Below are 21,755 nucleotides of genomic sequence, written 5' to 3' on the forward strand. Positions count from 1 at the left end.
CGGGGCTTTGCCACTGTGGAGTTGTTTGACTACCTCAGTGACTTCCACCAGGGTAATTGATGATGGTCCCCCATCAGCTTCCAGCTCTGCCTCTACCATAGAGGGCGTATTGGTCGGATTCAGAAGTTCCTCAAAGTGCTCCTTCCACCGCCCGATTACCTCCTCAGTTGAGGTCAACAGTGTCCCATCCTTACTGTACACAGCTTGGATGGTTCCCCGTTTCCCCCTCCTAAGGTGCCGGATGGTTTTCCAGAAGCACTTTGGTGCCGACCGAAAGTCCTTCTCCATGGCTGCTCCGAACTCCTCCCACACCCGCTGCTTTGCCTCCGTCACGGCAGTGGCTGCTGCTCTTCGGGCCCGTCGGTACCCTGCAACTGCCTCCGGAGACCTCCGAGATAACATATCCCGGAAGGCCTCCTTCTTCAGTCGGACGGCTTCCCTGACCACCGGTGTCCACCACGGTGTTCGAGGGTTGCCACCCCTTGAGGCACCTAAGACCTTAAAACCACAGCTCACCGCCGCAGCTTCAGCAATGGAAGCTTTGAACATCGTCCACTCGGGTTCAATGCCCCCAACCTCCACAGGGATGCCAGAAAAGCTCCGCCGGAGGTGTGAGTTGAAGATCTCTCGGACAGGGGCCTCCTCCAGACGTTCCCAGTTCACCCTCACTACGCGTTTGGGCTTACCAGGTCTGTCCAGAGTCTTCCCCCACCCTCTGACCCAACTCACCACCAGATGGTGATCAGTTGACAGCTCCGCCCCTCTCTTCACCCGAGTGTCCAAAACATGCGGCCTCAGATCAGATGATACGATTACAAAATCGATCATCGACCTTCGGCCTAGGGTGCTCTGGTACCACGTACACTTATGAGCATCCTTATGTTCGAACATGGTGTTCGTTATGGACAATCCATGACTAGCACAGAAGTCCAACAACAAACGACCACTCGGGTTTAGATCAGGGAGGCCGTTCCTCCCAATCACGCCACTCCAGGTGTCTCCATCGTTGCCCACGTGCGCGTTGAAGTCTCCCAGGAGAACTATGGAGTCCCCTACTGGAGCCCCATACAGGACTCCATTCAGGGTCTCCAAGAAGGCCGAATACTCCGAACTGCTGTTTGGTGCATACGCACAAACAACAGTCAGAGTTTTCCCCCCCATAACCCGAAGGCGTAGGGAGGCGACCCTCTCGTCCACCGGGGTAAACTCCAACGTAGCGGCACTCAGCCGGGGATTTGTGAGTATCCCCACACCCGCCCGGCGCCTCACACCATGGGCAACTCCAGAGAAGAATAGAGTCCAACCCCTATCCAAGAGTACGGTTCCAGAACCGAGGCTGTGCGTAGAGGTAAGCCCTACCAGATCCAACTGGTAGCGCTCCACCTCCCGCACAAGCTCCGGCTCCTTCCCCCACAGAGAGGTGACGTTCCACGTCCCCAGAGCCAGCCTCTGCCGCCCGGGTCCAGTCCGTCGAGGTCCCTGGCCTTCACTGCCACCCGTGTGGCAGCGCACCCGACCCAAGCGGTTCTTCCCGCAGGTGGTGAGCCCACAGGATGGAGAGGAGGGGGGTGCCACGTTCCTTTTTCGGGGTATCCCCGGCCGGGCTCCGTGGCAAGCCCGGCCACCAGACGCTCGTTGACGGGCCCTCCGTCTGGGCCTGGCTCCAGACGTGGGCCCCGGGCTTCCTCCGGGCCGGGTAACTCCTCCTCGTGTCGTCATTGGGTTTTTTGTGAACCATTCTTAGTCCGGCCCCTCACCTAAGACCAATTTGCCATGGGAGACCCTACCAGGAGCACGAGGCTCCAGACAACACAGCCCTCAGGGTCATAGGGACACACAAACCTCTCCACCACGTTAAGGTGATGGTTTCCATGCATATCCCAATGAATAATTATTGTAATATTACTTGTTATTGTTTTTTTTACATATATTCTTGCTCATTGTAAAAGGTCACAAATGTCAAATTACAGAAGTTATCTTGTCTTCAAAGTTTAAATCAAATAATTTATTCTTGACGCTGGAAGTAAAAAAAAAAAACAGCTTAACTCAAGGTTCACTTACTACTGAGGGAACTCTGATGCAAACTATAAGATCCAGTTGAAAGCTCAGGAAAAAGCTTTTTTCAGAGTGAAAGTTCGTTCTTGATGTTGGAAATACTACAAAATAAATACAGACGCACTGGTAAATAAAATCCTAAGTAAAGGCCTACTGCTACCTACTGAGCAAACTTCCTCTACTGATATGAGACGCAGTTGGAAACTCCCCACAAAGTTAAGAAGTAGACTTTGAGGTATTTATTTATTGGCAAAATGATTATGTTTTCTAAAAACAAAACATCCTCCATGTCAGTGCGGGGAGGTTTTATATTATATTGTTATGTTATGTTAATAAAATAACATTTTAGTAGACTTTATTGATGTATAGTGTTACTATAATGAGGTAGCCTATATAAGCCTAACTTTTATTGTTATTTTTAGCATTTTCCATTTTTGTTTAGCATTTTCTTTGTTTGATAGTGACAGATTCAGTAAAGATGGAGGATTCAGTAAAGAAGGGGATTTCTGGAATTTCTTTTTTTTTTAAATTATTTTACAACCTTTTCCACTAAAATTAATCTTACTTCATTGTCAAGACAAAAGAGAAGAGAACATTTCTTCAAATTAACTTATAAATAAAAAAACTTTGATTTTGGGGAACACTTTATAAAGCCCTCCCCTTCCTCAGGTCCAACAGGAAGGATCTGTTTTCAACAGTATGCTGTCAGACGTTTATCTAGTTCCCTTTCAAAGTTACTGAGGATCACAGGGATAACATGTCTGAAGCTGATGTTTTGTACTCTGATGTCAAGTTCACAAGAGAGAGAGGAAAGCCTAATGGTGAGTATCTATCTATCTATCTATCTATCTATCTATCTATCTATCTATCTATCTATCTATCTATCTATCTATCCATCTATCTATCTATCTATCTATCTATCTATCTATCTATCTATCTATATATATATATATATATATATGTCTGTCTGTCTGTCTGACTGTCTGTCTGTCTGTCTGTCTCTCAAGTGGTAGCGTTTACATCCATCCTTTATAAGAATGCTACCAGAGCTTTCTAGGAAATATCTCCAAGATGTGTTTCTTAAACTTGTCAGAGTTTAAGTGAAATATGAATGTTTAATCTCACACTTTATCAGAAGTCAGCACATATTTGCAGCTCATTCAACAGAAAGTTTTGTGTTTTGTGTGGCAGGGAACGCGTCCTCATCGGCTGACACTACTTACTCTGAAGTCAAGATCTTGAAGAAGCAGCCGTCCACAGAGCTTCCTGGTGGGTAATACAATAAAAGTGATAAATAGGAAGGAGAACAAGAAAGTGACCGCCAGTCAGTGGTCATCATGACGAAACAGCCACCAGTCTTAGTATTTCTTATTTTATCTCAGAATAAAAATGTGTATTCTTTAATGCATACAACACAATTTATTACAGTGAAGAAATAAAATTGCTGCCTAAAGTTTTAGGACTTAGTAAAATACGTATTCTTCCTTTAAAATATTGCATCAACATGTAACTTTATTCAGTTTGAAACCACCTTCAGCGTTTCTACTATAAATAAACATAAAAACATACATTAAATCGAAGGTATATTCACAGATATAAATGAAGAATTTCAGGCGCATTAAAGGTAAAATTGGCATTTTGTGTGTTTCTCAACCAACTGACTTTTCAAAAATACATCTGTGCATATATATATATATATACATATATATATATATATATATGCATATATACTATATGCAGGGCTGTCTTCGACCAAAGAAATTCTTAGTTGACTAACACTCATATGATTTTTTTCAACTAATCGATAAATTGATTCACACAAAAGCATCTCTTTAAATCTTGTACTTACCAGAGATGTGCTCATAAGCTTCTTAGAAATAAGTCATTCAGCATGAAAAAAAGCATAAAAAACGACTAATCTGCTAAAGAAATCTTAGTCGACTAAGACCAAAACGACTAATTAGTCGACTAATCGACGAAGAGGGGGCAGACCTAGTACAAATATATTACAAACATTAGCGGTGTGAACTAATTAATAACAGGATCAGCTGTCAGTGACATGAGCTGTAACGGAAACAAACTGAATATAGAGCAATATGTGAAAACACCTTATTGCAAATAAATGGTAACATTTTCCTCTTTTGTAACTGCAAAGAAAGAAAGAAAGAATCTCTATCACTGAGTGAAGAAAGGTGTCTAGTAATTTACAGTAAAATGGGGAGAGGAGGAGAAAACGTGATGGAGTTGAGCCACATATATGTTTAGTCATCTGTGTCAAGTTTCCTGTTTAGTCTCTTTGTACATGCTGTGGTCCATCAGAGCATCAGCAGACAGTCAACTCATTTCACTGTATGTCCGTGGAGACTTGAGTACTCATATTTCTATGTCTGGTTGATAAATAATGCACTATAAATACAGTGAAGTTGAAGTGACAGCAGTGACAGTCAGACATCAGCAACATAAGAAAACAGGGTCACCTAAGTGTGTTGCTCAACCTGTCATCCATGTGTTCAACGGCTGACTCCTGTTTCCATGGAAACTAGATTTGTTTGGCTTTGAATAAAACTTTTACGATGGTATTTGTTCAATGTCGCGGTAAGGACTCAGAAGTGTGGGACAGGCACATTTAGATTAAACAAATCCAATAAATGATTTGTAAACAAATACATAATTTTAATATGGTGTACAGTAATATGTATATGAAACAATTCCATTTGAAATAATGTCATATTATAATTGAATTAGCTCATTTTACATATCTCAACATTGAGACCACAGTTGTGGGACATGAAGAAAAGTGGTGTTTGGACCCATAACATTCTTCATAAATTTTATTAAATCACATTATTTAGTAATCATTTTTTGATGTCAAGATGGGTAATAACACTGTATATATTTATCAATCATTGCACTGCAAATTTTAACAAAAATCTAAAAGTTCATTGCTGGGACTTGTAAATGCCCGTATAGTTGCAGAAACACCCTTAAATCTCAATATATCAAGTAAATCTTTATATGATTCTAACCAGCAGAAAGAAAGAAAGTTAATCAGTTATGTATTTACATAACGTGGAACTTTTTAGTTTCAAAACAGATGATTTTTTTGACTGATCTCTCAGCTTTTGGGGGGAAAAACACCACAAAGTGAACTCAGATCTGGTTCATACATACGCAACGTCATTTTCAGAATTTCATTTTTGTTTGGAAAAAGTTTACAGTATAAAATATTTGAAGGTTTGATTGTTTGACTGTGACATGGCACTTTTCTCTGTCTGCAGTCTTTGTCCTGCATATTCAAACTTGTAAAAAAGCCAATTGGAAACCTGGTGCACATATACATGGCCGAGCCAAGACATTCTATACAGGGTTTTCTCCAGGAGAAATCTAATTGTCCAAAATACAGAAAACCAGGTTTCTGGTTTACAAAATGTTTAAGAAGCCAGTTTACTGGAGAAAGCCCACAGTAACCCATTCCTTCAATGCATATCTCTTCTGCTGTTCAACAGGTTCCCAGCAACAACAGGTGTCAAATGGACGATCAGGAGTCACATGCGAGAGAGTGGCTTTAGTAGTTCTCAGTGCTCTCCTGGTAGCTGCTGTCATCGCTCTCAGCCTGACCTGTGAGTTTGTACTCTTCTCTTCAAACTGAATTCATTTAGAATGACTTATACAATATCGATGCTTGTTTTGAAGAACAGACCTGGTGGCTTTCAGGTGACGTCAGCAACTATGACATTCAAGTTCAGATTGTTTGATATGTTATTCTCAATAGATGTTTTCCTTTTTCAGAACTGTTGATGTAAAATCTGCATTTTTTGTATTTTTGTAGGCCAACCAGGAAGTTAGCATCACCCTGGTTCCCTCGACACAAAGCCAATGGGATTGTTCCATTGGTTTTGGATTATTGCAGAAAATCAGCTCTGTGTCAAACACACGTTTATGATACTCACACGTTTAATTCAGTAAGATAATCTTCACTAATGAACACCACTTTTATGATGTTTTAAGCGTGAATGCAACCGTCAGAAGTAAAAAGCTAACATTAGGCTATAAATGAACTACACCACGGTCACATGAGTGTGAGTATAAACAACGAGGCTGTAAAGGAGGACGAGTTGGCGGGATGACATTTAGTCGTCTCATTTAGCCACTTGTTAGCAACCGACTTTTTTAAGACACATAAAGGCTTCAAAATTCACAAGTGGGATATTTACTGATGTATTTTATGTTGTAGAACAAAACGTTAAAATCTCTTCTGCTTGTGTTAACCACAGACCTTATAGAGTGGTGCAGGAATGAGTCCTAAAACCCGGAAATGAGTTAGTATTTTAGCACTTCTGGTTCCCTCAGCTGGAGGTCAATGGGTTTTTAGAATGGGTTTTATTTTGATGCCTGAAATGCCTCAGGCATATACGTTCCCACATATTGTAAAACGTAAGATTTTCATGTCTGTTATGTTATAAAGTAGTGCTTTATAAATACTGTCAAACTACATACATATTACATATTGTAAAACGTAAGATTTTCATGTCTGTTATGTTATAAAGTAGTGCTTTATAAATACTGTCAAACTATCAAAACGCTCAATATACGGAGAAATACACACAGCCCGTGTTCAGAAATTGTGCGTTTGAAACAAGCCACTAGGATTTCTGTCTATTTGTGATGTCACAAAATATACAATATTTAGACAATTACACGTTTTTAAACATAAACATTGTAAATGTGTCCCAGTTTGTTTCCTGTTGCAGTGTATGTAAATAACATCAACTGACAGGAGTAAAACATGGACCCAAGCTGTTGCCTAGCAACGCAATACCATTGCAATTCCACTGAAATGCACTAAAACGGATCGTTTCAGACAGATGGTGAATACAGGTATATTCAGGCAGACAGTATGAGGAAAATAAAGTTTTTTTAATATTACAGCATGTAAACATGTTCTAGTAGAAACACAGAATACAAGTATGAACCTGAAAATGAGCACGATATGGGACCTTAAAACTATTTTCACCCACAAAAAGCATTTTTTTGTGTCCTCTGTTTGTTTGTAACTTTAAAGCATTTACAAAAAAAATATTTTGTGTTTATTTAAACTTAACATTCTATTAATGTCTTGTTGGTGTTTGACATATTTTTAAGACACATTTTGTGCTGAACTTTGAGTGTTTGGAGTCTCTGAACATGCAGACAGAAATGGATTATTCCCATTAAGGGCTTTGAGTAGTTCCTATGTATGCTGTGAATCTGCTGCAGCTACAGAAACTATAAATGTCGAGTGAATCATAAAGGTGAAAAATAAACATACACAGCTATGGGAAATGAGAAATGTTCTACTCAGAAGCTACATACAGTTTTTTTGGGGAAAATTTGCTCTTTAGACTATAACAGTTTGTCCAGTCCAACTAAAGTGATTTCAAAAGGTCTTCATCAACTTGCCTACATGTACAGTGAGATAAATTGTAGAATTTATTATATATAAACTGGAAAAACAAAGTTCGGAAACTTGTGTTTGGTGTATTATTTCTCAGTTGTTACAATGCTAATGGTCATTGTATTTTACATCGTTGGAAAGCCTGTTTATTTACCTTCACAATGATGTCCAACTTGTAAGGATCATGCATTTGTGGGATGAGCAGCACAGCTGATTATGTGGGTAGCGCCCAAGAAAAATTTGCCAAAATGCTCCGTCAATGGTAAACAGAGTATTCTCCTGTTGGTGTTGACTCTTGTTTTGAGTTGTTTGGTGGATTGGATGATTGAACTCTCTATCAGTAACAAGAAACAAACAAGACATAATGGCTTTTTTACACTTTATTCATTTAATACACAGTCAGGAGCCTCAGTAGCGGTGGAAGATCCATACGCAGCCACAACAGCCTGGCACCTCCTCCTCATGCTGGTCACCAGCCTGGTCACACGTTGCTGTGGGATGCAGTTCCATTCCTCAACCAGGATTCGTTGCAGGTCAGCCAGCGTAGTTGTGTTGGTCACTCTAACACGTACAGCACGCCCAAGCTGATCCTACAAGTGTTGAATTGGGTTGAGGTCTGGACTCTTGGCAGGCCGTTCCATTCTCTCTACTCCCACATTGTGGAGGTAGTCTGTGATAACCCTGGCTCTGTGGGGGCGAGCGTTGTCATCTTGGAGGATGAAGTTAGGTCCCAGATTGTGGAGATATGGGATCGCCACTGGCTGCAGAACCTCATCCCGATATCTCACTGCATTGAGATGGCCTTCAATGATGACGAGCCTTGTTTTGCCAGTGAGGGAGATGCTGCCCCCCCCACACCATGACACTGCCCCCACCAAAAGCTGTTACTCCATCGGTGCTACAATCAGCATAGCGTTCTCCACGTCGTCTCCATACTTTGACCCTGACATCCAACTTTGGCAGACAGAACCTGGACTCATCACTGAACATGACATTCCCCCACATGTTCAGGTTCCATTGTCTGTGTTGTCGACACCAGCGCAAACGGGCCTGACGGTGAAGGGCAGTCATTGCAGGCTTCCTGGTAGCCTTATGAGAATACACTGTTTACCATTGACGGAGCATTTTGGCAAATTTTTCTTGGGCGCTACCCACATAATCAGCTGTGCTGCTCATCCCACAAATACATGATCCTTACAAGTTGGACATCATTGCGAAGGTAAATAAACAGGCTTTCCAACGATGTAAAATACAATGACCCTTAGCATTGAAACAACAGAGAAATAATCCACCAAACACAAGTTTCCGAACTTTGTTTTTCCAGTATATATAGACAAACTCCTGAAACACCTTTTGCAGAAACTCTCTGGTTGAGCGGGGGTCCTTTTGTTGGTACATGTGAGTAAAGAAAGCTAAATATTGGATCCGCAAATTTGCTTATTAGGTAATTTCACAGTCATTAGTTAACCTTTAAGAAACTTTGAAAAAAGTTTTTTAGAAATATCTCTATGCATCGCCAGGAAGTGTATAGCAATTCCGTGGTCTGATTCACATCTCCTCATATCTAGATGAAATGAACAGCTGCATTCCACTTGAGAAGATCACATATACCCTCAGAAATGAATACAACACCTTTCTGAAGATTTGGCATCCCTATTTAACCAATATGGACTCTTTACCAACACCTAAATCGGATTTGATATAACAAAATGATCAGACTGTATACATCATTAGTCATCTGAATAAGACAGAACACTGCATCTCGTTATTTATGATTTCTTTATTTCTGTATTTAATTAGTTTTTCTTTTTTTATCCTTTTTTTATTTAATTGATAGTTAACTAGTCGACTCCTCTTGAGTATGGTTCTGGTTCAGTTTGTATGTTGGTGGAATAGGGAGGGAATTTGGAGCCATGTTTGTGTGACTTTGTTTGTGTTTTGTATGTTTGGTTAACTAAAAAAATGGAAAATAACATATTATAAAAATATTTAAAAGTAGAATTATTGTTTAATAATTTATTAAATGCCAAAAGAAGGAGTTTATTTATTTCCTCAAACTGAATAACAGATAGTTTGTGAAGGTTCTCAGTCATCCAGGTCATGGTATCTGAGTAAGGGTTAAATCAGCAGCAACTGGATTTGGTTTAGGTTCTTGAAGACGTTTCACTTTTCATCCGAAAAGTTTCTTCAGTTCTGGCTGAATGTTAGGGGAACCCAGGAATTGAACCTCTGTGGGGTCGTTAGCAGGAATATAGGAACCATTCAGTACTATGGTGCTCCTCTAGAGGTGTGACCACTGGAGTTATGGATTGTTAGAGTCAGCTGATACCAGGTGTGAATGACTGTCCGGTGAGGTCAGGTGTGAATGGTTGTTTAGTCTCCTGGGCAGGGATGCCAGGACAGCATTGAAGATGGAAGACAGGTGATGCCTTAGGCTTCTCTACTTTAGCATAGATGGCTTCTTTCACTCCTCTTTCAAACCATATTTCCTCCCTGTCCAAAATATGCACGTTATTGTCCTCAAAAGATTGTCCCTTGTCCTTCAGGTGCAGATAGACTGCTGAGTCTAAACCTGAGGAGTTGGCCCGTCTGTGTTGAGCCATCCGTCTGTTTAGTGGTTGTTTGGTTTCACCAATGTACCAATGAATAACAGATTGCTCCATCTCGTCTGTGGCCTCAGTGTTACACGATAGAAATCATTTGTTTTCTTCTAAATTAAAGTGGAAACAATATTCTAACATTACAAAATATAGTTTTGGGGAACTAGACTCTTTAAGATTAAAAAAAGCGCCTCCTCCCCATCCTTGAGTCAGACAGGAAGTTGTCAACAGGAAGTTGTGAAACATAAAAGTGTCATGAAGTGTCACTGATGGTCAGGCTCATTGATGCTGAGATGAACATCACTTTAAAAGCCTGAAGCCAGAAAAGTCATTGGTGAGTTTTAAATGTGTTGCTTTATTTATAAGTTTATACCATCTATCTATCTATCTATCTATCTATCTATCTATATGTCTCTCTATCTCTCTATCTATCCATCTATCTATCTATCCGTCTATCTATCTATCTATCTATCCATCTGTCTATCCATCCGTCTATCTATCTATCTATCTATCTATCTATATGTCTCTCTATCTATCTATCTATCTATCTATCTATCTATCTATCCATCTATCTGTCTATCTATCTATCTATCTATCTGTCTATCCATCTGTCTATCCATCCGTCTATCTATCTATCTATCTATCTATCTATCTATCTATCTATCTATATGTCTCTCTATCTATCTATCTATCTATCTATCTATCTATCTGTCTATCTATCTATCTATCTATCTATATGTCTCTCTATCTATCTATCTATCTATCTATCTATCTATCTATCTATCTGTCTATCTGTCTATCCATCCGTCTATCTATCTATCTATCTATCTATCTATCTATCTATCTATCTATCTATATGTCTCTCTATCTATCTATCTATCTATCTATCTATCTATCTATCTATCTATCTGTCTATCTGTCTATCCATCCGTCTCTCTATCTATCTATCTATCTCTCTATCTATCCATCTATCTATCTATCCGTCTATCTATCTATCTATCTATCCATCTGTCTATCCATCCGTCTATCTATCTATCTATCTATCTATCTATCTATATGTCTCTCTATCTATCTATCTATCTATCTATCTATCTATCTATCCATCTATCTGTCTATCTATCTATCTATCTATCTGTCTATCCATCTGTCTATCCATCCGTCTATCTATCTATCTATCTATCTATCTATCTATCTATATGTCTCTCTATCTATCTATCTATCTATCTATCTATCTATCTATCTATCTATCTATCTGTCTATCTGTCTATCCATCCGTCTATCTATCTATCTATCTATCTATCTATCTATCTATCTATCTATCTATCCATCTGTCTATCCATCCATCTATCCATCCGTCTATCCATCCGTCTATCTATCTATCTATCCATCCGTCTATCTATCTATCTGTCTGTCTTTCTATCTGTCTATCTATCTATCTATCTATCCGTCTATCCATCCGTCTATCTATCTATCTATCTATCTATCTATCTATCCGTCTATCTATCTATATATCTATCTGTCTATCTATCTATCCGTCTATCTATCTATCCGTCTATCTATCTATCTATCTATCTATCCGTCTATCTATCCGTCTATCTATCTATCTATCTATCTATCTATATATATATCTATCTGTCTATCTATCTATCCATCTATCTATCTATCTATCTATCTATATCTATCTATCTATCTATCTATCTATCTATCTATCTATCTATCTATCCGTCTATCTATCTATCTATCTATCCGTCTATCTATCTATCTATCTATCTATCTATCTATCTATCTATCTTTCAAATGGATTTTGGTTTTGTTCTTTTTGTTCCAGAGAAAGTTTCCTGATCAATCGACTGACTCCGCTCCTATAATGAGTGATCCACAGAGCTACAGAGGAGGTAAGACCAGTGATGGGAAGCAAATAAGTACATTTACTTAAGTACACTTTTAAGGTACTTGTACTTACTTGAGTAATTCCATTTTCTGCTACTTTATACTTTTTGTAAAGGTCACAACGATAAGTAGCACCAATAGTAAATCAAATGACACTTTGATATATTGTAGGGGGGTCTAGAATAACGTGTGCATTTACAGTAAACTATGTCACCATACTCAAGAATCAGAAGAAATATCAACAGAACTGAATGTTTTTAGTGAACTACTTCCTGTTTAAATAAAGGAAGCCACGTTTGAGGTTTAGCTTCTTTATGAGTCATCACTTGTGAAAGAGTCCTGTCTGTTTGATTTACTGTAAAACCATTCAGTCTGTAAATAATGACACACTTCACTCTTAAGTCTCAAACTGGTGATGTCATAGGGTATAAAGTCTGGAGCTGCTCCATAGACGATGAATGGGAGACCCACAGAATGTTTGACTCCTGGTCTCTTTATCAACCGGGAAGAGAAAGAACAAGCGAGATCCAGTCGCTGGTGTGAGTTCATCCCAGTAGGAAACACACAGACATCGTAGCTTCAGAGAGAGTTACTGGTAGTCTTTCTAATGACGTATTTTCACGGTCCGATACTTCAACAGTTTTATAACAAACTGAGACTTTCTTGACTTGCAAAATTATCTTTTAAATTGACAAACATCATCTGTGGGATTCAAGGCGCAATTCAAACAGGATCAAAAAAATATTTGTCTCTATGACATCGTTCATATTTTTTCCGAAATAACGTCCCATGGTGGTCCACCCGAAGGGGCGGGACTTCATCTCTCTATACTCAGAACATTCCCCAGGGTGCTCTCTCTCCCAACTCATTGGTTGCGTCTGAAATTCCACACTAACTTGCTATTTAGTATGCTAAAACAGTATGTGAGATATTCTAGTATGTCTGAAACCTTAGTACGAAACTAATAGTACGCAAATTGCATACTATTTCTGGTGAAATATAACCGTATGCAACACTGGACACTACAGCAGCATAAATATCCCACAATGCAATGCGGCAGTAACAACAACGTTCATAACGGACATTGACAGACAGTTCTGTAACATAATTAACACTTCAATTTAACTGAAGGTCTGAAATTTCCCTTTGCTTGGTGTAATATATATTCTAAATCAGTTCAGACTTTTCACAAACCGTTGTTTTCGTCACAGGAGGCTGGCACAGGTTACCATGGTTACACATCTGCAACCGGCAAAGAGGCTCTCAGGAAGTGACAACGTAAATTACTGCTCAGTGCGTCCAAAAAGATCCATACTACAGTTTATTCACACCAAAGTAGAACGATAGTACACTTATTAAGTATGTAGTGCATAGTATGCAATTTCAGACAAAGCCAAGGTCTATGGAGCAGCTCCACACTTCATACCCTATGACATCACAAGTTTGAGTTTTAGCACCTGAGTTTTTGGATTTGGGAGAGAGTTGTTCATGTTTATTAATACTTTTGAACTGTCTCAGACAATAGGAATAACATATACATTTTGAAAATGTTCCCCTTTAACTTGATGGAATCTTATCTCACCACTTACAGTAAAAGACCAATTAGACATTATTTGCTGAATACATTTGAGGTTTATTGAAAAGATCGGAGTCAGGCCTGGCAGATTATTTGTTTTCAAAGGCCTTTCTCTCTCTTTTGATCTCTCCGTGTTTCCCAACTATAATACATTCAACCATGAAGAGAGGGTTTGTTAGTTTACTGTAAAACGGAGTGAAGAGACGTCAGGGTAGAGAAAAAATGAGGAACTATAACCATGAAGAAGTTATATTTACAATTAATTTGTGTTATCTGTTTGACACCAAGACCAACAGGAAACACAATTAAGGCATGACACTCTTGTTTCCTGTTGGTCTAATGCAGCAGCCCTCTGCACTGTCGTAGACCAAACTGCTCAGAACAGCAAGAGAAGCAGGGCGGCCATGAAATGTAAAACAATAACTTCATATTGTTGCTATTCTATTTAAATCTCAACATTTTACATTTTCTTTAACATTATGACTCAAACTAACTTGTAGAAGTACAGTGAGCAAAATAATCTGCCATTGTTTTAAACTCACTTAAAGCTCACTAATTATCATCTTATAGTTTGTTTAATGGTACAAAAACCAAAGTGTTAACCCCCCCCCAAAAAATCAACATTATGCATTTACAGGGGGTTATGTGAAACACCATTTCTTGGCTGGCAGCAATAACAAAGAGCATAGAAGCAAAGAGACAAATCTGCCGCCATTTTAGACTGAAAACGCTTATTATATTTATAATATTTTATTGTTCAACAAAGGCCATTTTGGTAGTTTATGACAATAGAATAGAAATATTTTTATTTTAGTTTTGTACGGCATTTTTTAGGCGGACGTTTTACTGGCGTCCGGTAGTCACTTTCAGTCCAAAATGGCAGAAGCGTAGCTTTGCTGCTGGACGCTGACGTTGCAATGGAACGATCATTTGACTTTCACTTCTCAGCAATATACGTTTTCGCAATAATGCTCTGGAGTCTTGTTGCCAGCATGAGGTTGCCAGGCAACCAGTGGACACTCCAGTTAATTACAGTTAATTAGTGAGCTTTAGAGGTGCTGGTTTGTGAATGTTGGTACGTTTGGACAGAGCCAGGCTAGCTGTTTCCCTCGGTTTCCAGTCTTTATGCTAAGCTAAGCTAACAGGCTGCTGTCTGTAGCTTCATATTTACCGTACAGACATAAGAGTGGTGTCAATCTACTGATCTAACTCTCTGCAAGAAAACAAGAGTTAGATGAGAAGCAGATCTCACAAAATGTTGGTGATAAAGTAAAATTGTCTTGTTGTGCTTCACTTTATGAAATGATCTGATAATTGCTGCTCTTAATGCTTTGAGAACAGCGATACAGAAAACGTGCTTATTAAGGAGGTGAAACATAAAAATCTGAAATAGCAGCTAGATGGGTCCATCTCTGTCTCCTCTAACTGTTGAACAGGTGAAGCTCCAGCCTCCCAACAACGCTCAGTGTCACATGGAGGGTCAAAGGTCACAACAGAGAGAGTGGCCCTGCTGGTTCTCAGCGCTCTCCTGGCAGCTGCTGTCATTGTTATTTGCCGTGTCTGTAAGTTTGTCACGTTGAGGAGATTGTGTTTTTTTTTTCATTGACAGAAGATTATAAATGAAAGGAATCTCAAAAGAACCAGAATTGTGTTTGTTCAACATGTTAAATGATCAAGTACTGACTGATTTACCATTGGAGGTGTTTTACCTGTACTTCCTGTTTGTGATCAGCGTTTGATAACCTGCGAACCAACAAAAGTTTCCAGACACTGAGAGACGAGCATGAAGCTTTAAAAAGAAATCTCACGGGTAAGTCAGTCGACCAGCTTTTTTTCAGTTTCATTCCAACAGGTGACTGATCTGTAATAATAATCTGTTTTCAAGTGATCTCTCTTTTTCTGTTTACTGATTTCGACTGCTATGTGAAAGAGAAAACAACACAGAGCAGCAAATGTGCCCACAACCAAAAACAAATAAGTGATGGATTTCTTACATGTTTGCATCCTCTGATGATGATAATTAAAGAAACAGTGATGGACTGACAGATCGTCTCGGCTGCTCTCACTTCAAAGCTCCTACTGCTTCCAAATCACACAAATATAAAGAGAGATTTGTTGCACCTGACTAAAGGTCTCTGTTCAGGTGTTAATGTAAATGGAGGTGAAATCTTTTTATCTTCTTTCACATCAGAGAAACGCTGTGAAGTAAAATCATGCAACAACACGATGCCGCAAAAGTGCCCACCACCTCCTTTGGTACAAAGTAAGTGATGGATTTCTTACAAGTTTGCATCCTCTGATGATGATTAAATGATCAGTGATGGACTGACAGACTGTCTCAGCTGCTCTCAGATTCTCAGAGAGTCAAATCACACAAATATAAAGAGAGATTTGTTGCACCTGACTGAAGAGTTTGCTGTGATCTCTTAAAAGATGACACGTGTCCAAGCTGTGAAGAAGGCTGGGAGCAACATGGAGCAAAGTGCTATCATTTCTCCAGCAAGAAATCAACCTGGGAAGAGAGCAGAAGTGAATGTAGAGGTCTAGGAGGAGATCTGGTGAAGATAGAGAGCAGAGAGGAGCAGGTAGAACACACTGCTGCACGCTCATGTTACATCACATCCTTGTTTCCACATTAGTTAACATGGTCTCTCAGCATAGAAAGGGAATGTCACAGATTTGTGTTTTCCATCAACTTTTCCTGTCAAGAAATTCCTGTTGGGGAGACTGAGAGACAAAATGGACACACATGAAGACAAGTTCTGGATCGGACTGACGGACTCCGAGGAAGAAAACAAATGGTTGTGGGTAGACGGCTCACTACTGGACACGAGGTTTGACTTTTTTTTGTTGTTGTCAGTTTCCAATATCAAAGTTACTACAAAGTTATTGCACCAGTTCTTTCTGTTTCCAATATGTCAGTTTGACTTTCTGGAGCGACAATGAGCCGGACAACTGGGAGGTAGAAAACATGGATGGAGAGGACTGTGTGGGGATGGGGGAGAAGAACGGAGCACACTTGATGTGGTGGTTTGATAAAGACTGCAGAGTGCCTCACAGACGTATTTGTGACAAACCAACAAAAACTTTAAAGTGCGTCTGAAATGCAGTTCAGCTCAGGTCTTAAGGCTCAGCCTGTTAAACAAGCTCAGTACAGGATGCAGAACGTGGAGCAATGTGATTATTAATGCAGCTAATGATACAAATAAAGAACTTATTAAGACCCTGCAAACATTGAAATGCTTCTTGAATGTGTTCATCTATTAAAGAAGGGATCATACAGTATGTAACAGATGACAGACAGTGAGTGATTGTGCAGAATTAAACAGCTTTTTACTGATCTTCTGAATTTGTGCTGCCACAGCTCGGCTCCCCTGTAAAAATAAAAATGCATTAAACTATTTTCACCCATCAACTGTTTTTTTTTGTGTGTTCAGCATTTGTAACTTTAAAGCATTTACAAAGAAGTATGGTGTATAAAACAGTAATCTTTTTTTGTCTTTTTTTTTCATTTTTGAGATATGCGTAATAACAAGGTAATACAAAGTTACAAAGTAAGGTAAAACAAGGATCACTTTTCCATCCATCCACTTCCGGCTTCCGGCTTAGCAGGGAATTCCAGACGTCCCTCGCCCCGGCAACTTTTTCCAGCTCTTCCTGGGGGACCCTGGACCCAGGCCAGACCAGATATATAATCCCTCCAGCGTGTTCTGGGTCTACCCCGGGGCCTCTTACCAGTTGGACGTGCCCGGAAAACCTCCAAAGGGAGGCGTCCAGATCTGATGTTGAACCACCTCAGCTGGCCCCTTTTGACACGAAGGAGAAGCGGCTCTACTCCGAGCTCCCTCCGGATGTCTGAGCTCTTCACCCTCTTTCTAAGGCTGAGCCCAGCCACCCTATGAAGGAAACTCATTTTGGCAGCTTGTATCCTCGATCTCATTCTTTCGGTCACTGCCCAAAGCTCATGACCATAGGTGAGGGCTAGAACGTAGATGGACCGGTCAATCGAGAGCTTTGCCTTCCGGCACAGCTCCCTCTTCACCACAACTGTCTGGTTCAACGCCTGCAAAACTGCTGACGCCGCACCGAGCTGCCTGTCCATCTCCCGCTCCATTTCACCCTCACTCGTGAACAAGACCCCGAGATACTTGAACTCCCTCGCTTGGGGCAGTGACTCACTCCCAACTCTGTTTTCTGTCAGAGAACCATGGCCTCCAACAGCCCTACAAGGGTAAAGAGCTGGTCCACTGGTCCACGGCCACGACAGAATCCGCATTGCTCCTCCTGGATCTGAGGTTCGACGGTCGGTCGAAGCCTCCTTTCCAACACCCTAGAATAAACTTTCCCGGGATTACTTTTCAATATTTGTATTTATTGAAAATAAAATTAACAAAATCTCGAACATCAACATTCAACTGACTCAAGGGAGACAAACAAACAGTATGAATCAGCAGTTAACATGAACTTCTTCTTTTCTCTTCTAAGGTTGAAAGACACCAAGGGCTGGTTTCACAAACATGTGAGGGTTGTTGATAATGTTGTTGAACCAGTAATGTGAAGGGGAAGAGTTAGCAGAAGTACTGAAGCCACAGCAGCTCAGCTCTGCTATCTTATGCTACCGGGAGTTTTTTGTATTGTTAAATTATTTGCTGAATTTTCCCAGTAAAATGTTCTTCTAACAGAAGGTGAAGTGAAGGGAACTGGTGTGACTTTGATGTGGTTTTTCAGTTTGAATTTAACCAGAGATCATGGCACATTAGTCCTATTTAAGAACTATACAGCTTTGTGACACGGATGAATGCAGACATCTATCAGAAGACTGACTATTAGTTTTGATCTTTGTGAAACCAACCCGTTAGTAACAGTCCAAGTCCAAACGTTTGAAATGGTGTGAAATAAAGGCTGCTTGTAAAGTTTATTTAATCTGATATCAGGCTGCAGAGAGATCAAAGTAAACACAAAACATGGTTGTGAGCTTTCAGTATTTGGTCAAACATTTAATCTTTTAATCTTAATTAAACCTGAGGATGACTTGATGAAAAAATGTTTTGTAGTTTTGAGATTGAGAGACATCATTTCTTTATTTCTATATGATGGAATGTATTCTCTTTAGTTCTTATACATTATCAAATGCCACCTCCAGAAAAAATAAAAAATCATTGTGAATCCTCCTCGTCGGGTGTAAACAGTGTGTCATCTGACCTCCGCTGGTCCACAGCTCTTCCATCTTCCCCCTGCAGCTCTCGGACGGCGAGGGTTCGTACGAGCATGGCCTCCATGGTGCTGTCGTCCAGAGGGGTGGAGGAGAACCACAGGGGGCTGTTGGGAACACAACAGCGATCCGGCTCAAGGTAGAACAAGTCGGTGCGCCGTCTCACCGACTCTGAGCTGGATGGAAGGAGAGCAAAACAGGAAATAAAGATGGTGGATGAGTTTAGACTTGCAGGGGGAGCCACTGTAAACTGATGTGCAGTAAAATCAGAGAGCTGTCTGTAGATACAGCTTGTTACATAATATACTACAAGTCCAGAAGTGGTTTTATGTGAGGTGACTTGTCTACCTGGATGTACCCTGCGTGGTGTGGTACAAACTTTGAGACTGATGATAGCCAACTAAAGCTCCTAAAGATAGTGGAGTTTACTCAAAATGAACGCGATAATAACGCGATAACACAAATTAATTTGTTTGAACGCCACTAATTTCGTTTACGCATCTTGTGATTTTTAGGTTGTAGCCAGCTCAGTTTTAAAGCTAGAGTGAAGATACTGGATACAAGATCAGTGAATGTAAATGGGTTCTATGGGTACCCATGAGTCTCCCCTTTACAGACATGCCCACTTTATGATAATCACATGCAGTTTGGGGCGAGTCATAGTCAAGTCAGCACACTGACACACTGACAGCTGTTGTTGCCTGTTGGGCTGCAGTTTGCCATGTTATGATTGGAGCAGATATATTATGCTAAATGCAGTACCTGTGAGGGTTTATGGACAATATCTGTTATTGTTTTGTGTTGTTAATTGATTTGCAATAATAAATATATACACACATTTCCACAAAGCAAGGATATTTGCCCACTCCCATGTTGATAAGAGTATTAAATACTTGACAGATCTCCCTTTAAGGTACATTTTGAACTGATAAAAAAAGGTGTATCTAATCATGATCAACTATGGACAATCATGTGATTAATCACGAATAAATATTGTAAATGATTGACAGCCCTAGCAATTTTCACTTGATGTTAGTTTCTTTTCTGTGTTTTTTTTTTTTTTTTAAATAATGCAAAACGTTGCAAAAAGAATGAAGACAATGGAGTAGAAGCACTGCTTATTCTTGAAGGATTGCATTTTATATTTTCTGTATCCTTATAGAGTCCGTATTCCACCCATCCACAAGATGGAATAATTCCAAAAAGCATGTAAAAAAGTGCTTTACAAAAAACAAGACAGCAAGGCGCTAAAGACGGACGACAGAAAACTGCAACACAACATTAAAAAAAGGACACATTGTTTACATAGAGAATTGTCATATATGATCAGCATCTTTATATAAACATGGGTCAAATGACTATGTGTATGTGAAAGGGGTCAGTTATTATAAAACCAGTTACTGCAGGTTTAAACATCAAGTATCAGCACATGGGCAATCTGAAAGTTCAAAGTAAAAATGTTAGCGGGCCTCAAAATCCCGTACAGCTGATGTCTTACATGATATCATCCCATCAACTAGAGGAAGGAGAGGAAAGTAGAGAAGGAGTCAATGACACACCTAAACCAAAATGCATACAAAATAAAGCTACAAACCACTTGGAGAGGTAGAACTCGTAGAGTCTGACTGGACAGCGGAGAGGGTTCTCTATGTTCTCCATCAGCTCCACAATATCCTCTTTGCTCTCATTTCTCTTACGCTTCTTAGCAGGTACGCCGTCTGCATCTGACAAACACACACACACACACACACACACATAATGTAACAACACAAACCTGCATGCAACAAAGATTTGTACACAGTCCTGTTGGATTACTTCTTCTGCTGTGTTCACAACAAGAGCCAAGCAAATTTTCGCCTTGCTTTACTTGCGAGTTTTGGACCGCTGGGATCATTTGTGTTCATTCGTGCTAGACGCACCTAAGAGGAGGAGCTTGTCTCCATAGATACCAACAACTTTTCTTTCCGCCATCAACCATGGAAGCAATAACCACTGTTGCTGTTTTGTACATGTTGTGGAAGTCCCAGATATGTAAGAAAACCAAATAGTGGGGCAGCTGAACTGAAATATTTGTAACAATTGTGCATTTTGCGATAAAAGTAACAAATTTGGCACAAATGTAGGTTTATATGTTATGAAAAGATATAGATATCGGGGCGCCGGCAATTTGCAAAATGGCTGCCAAATAGGCGCTAAATATTCTAAAATGATGCAGAAAACTGATTTTATGACTCCTGGTGATTTTCAAGATGTGTTCAAGCTGATCAGATCAGATGTCAGAAGATCACAGACAGGTTTTTTACCTCTTTATTTTTTAAGGGTACTTTTTAAAAGCTCTTAATCTGAGAAAAACACTAAAACCGAATAAAAGGAGCATGGTCACTTCAAGGTCAAACTTCAGCCCCTTGCTTTCACGATAGAATGACAATACACCGTACGCCGTTAGAACGGCAAGATCTTCAGCTTTCCATCGGTGTATTTATCTTTTCATTAGCAGTAAAATTGACAGAGATATTGCTGGATAAATGTCTGGGTCGCCAGTAACCTCTAATCACAGTTAAAGTGATACTGAACTTTGGCAGAACTTTGGGTTGTATCGCTCACTAGCCGTGATATATACGCCCAACTAAAGGAGATAATCATTATCAATTGCCTTTGTGCTCCTTTGGGCGGATTAGTTTTTTATGCTTTTTTTTCTCTTTCCATTCACTCTTGTTAGCAAAACAGGTCGCTAAGGTTGCTTTCACACATAACCCATTTGGTTTGGTTAAAACAAACTCAGGTCCGTTTGCCTGGTTAGTACGGTTTGTTTCAGCTGGTGTAAAGCTCATTCAAACTCTGGTGTGGACCAAACAACCAAACTCTGGTCCACCTGAGATGGTGGGTCTCGGTCTGCTTCCAAGCGGACTCTGGTGCGGTTCGTTTCTGGTTTGAAAGCAAGCGAACCAACCACCAGCAGATATGTGATTTTAGCTTTGATTTCAAAAG

The 21,755-nt window shown here is 40.0% G+C and overlaps 1 protein-coding gene and 1 long non-coding RNA gene across 4 annotated transcripts in view; one reads left to right on the forward strand and one right to left on the reverse strand.

The window, feature by feature from the left end:
* Positions 1 to 2,765: 2,765 nt before the first annotated feature.
* On the forward strand, positions 2,766 to 5,686 carry LOC141753985 (uncharacterized). Its single transcript, XR_012590546.1, has 3 exons — positions 2,766 to 2,876; positions 3,247 to 3,324; positions 5,562 to 5,686. It is a non-coding gene; the product is annotated as an uncharacterized LOC141753985 (long non-coding RNA).
* Positions 5,687 to 18,523: 12,837 nt separating this feature from the next.
* Positions 18,524 to 21,755, reverse strand: part of LOC141753956 (uncharacterized) — a 56,786-nt gene continuing 53,554 nt past the window's right edge. For all 3 annotated transcript variants that reach the window (XM_074612661.1, XM_074612662.1, XM_074612660.1), the window contains 2 exons: positions 20,362 to 20,491; positions 18,524 to 18,943 (listed from right to left, as the gene is read on the reverse strand). In XM_074612661.1, coding sequence (XP_074468762.1) covers positions 18,712 to 18,943; positions 20,362 to 20,491 — 362 coding nt within the window. In that variant the 3' untranslated portion in view covers positions 18,524 to 18,711. The remainder of the gene's footprint in view (positions 18,944 to 20,361; positions 20,492 to 21,755) is intronic.

This window comes from Sebastes fasciatus, chromosome 17 (genome assembly GCF_043250625.1).
Source record: "Sebastes fasciatus isolate fSebFas1 chromosome 17, fSebFas1.pri, whole genome shotgun sequence".
Taxonomy (NCBI): Eukaryota; Metazoa; Chordata; class Actinopteri; order Perciformes; family Sebastidae; genus Sebastes; species Sebastes fasciatus.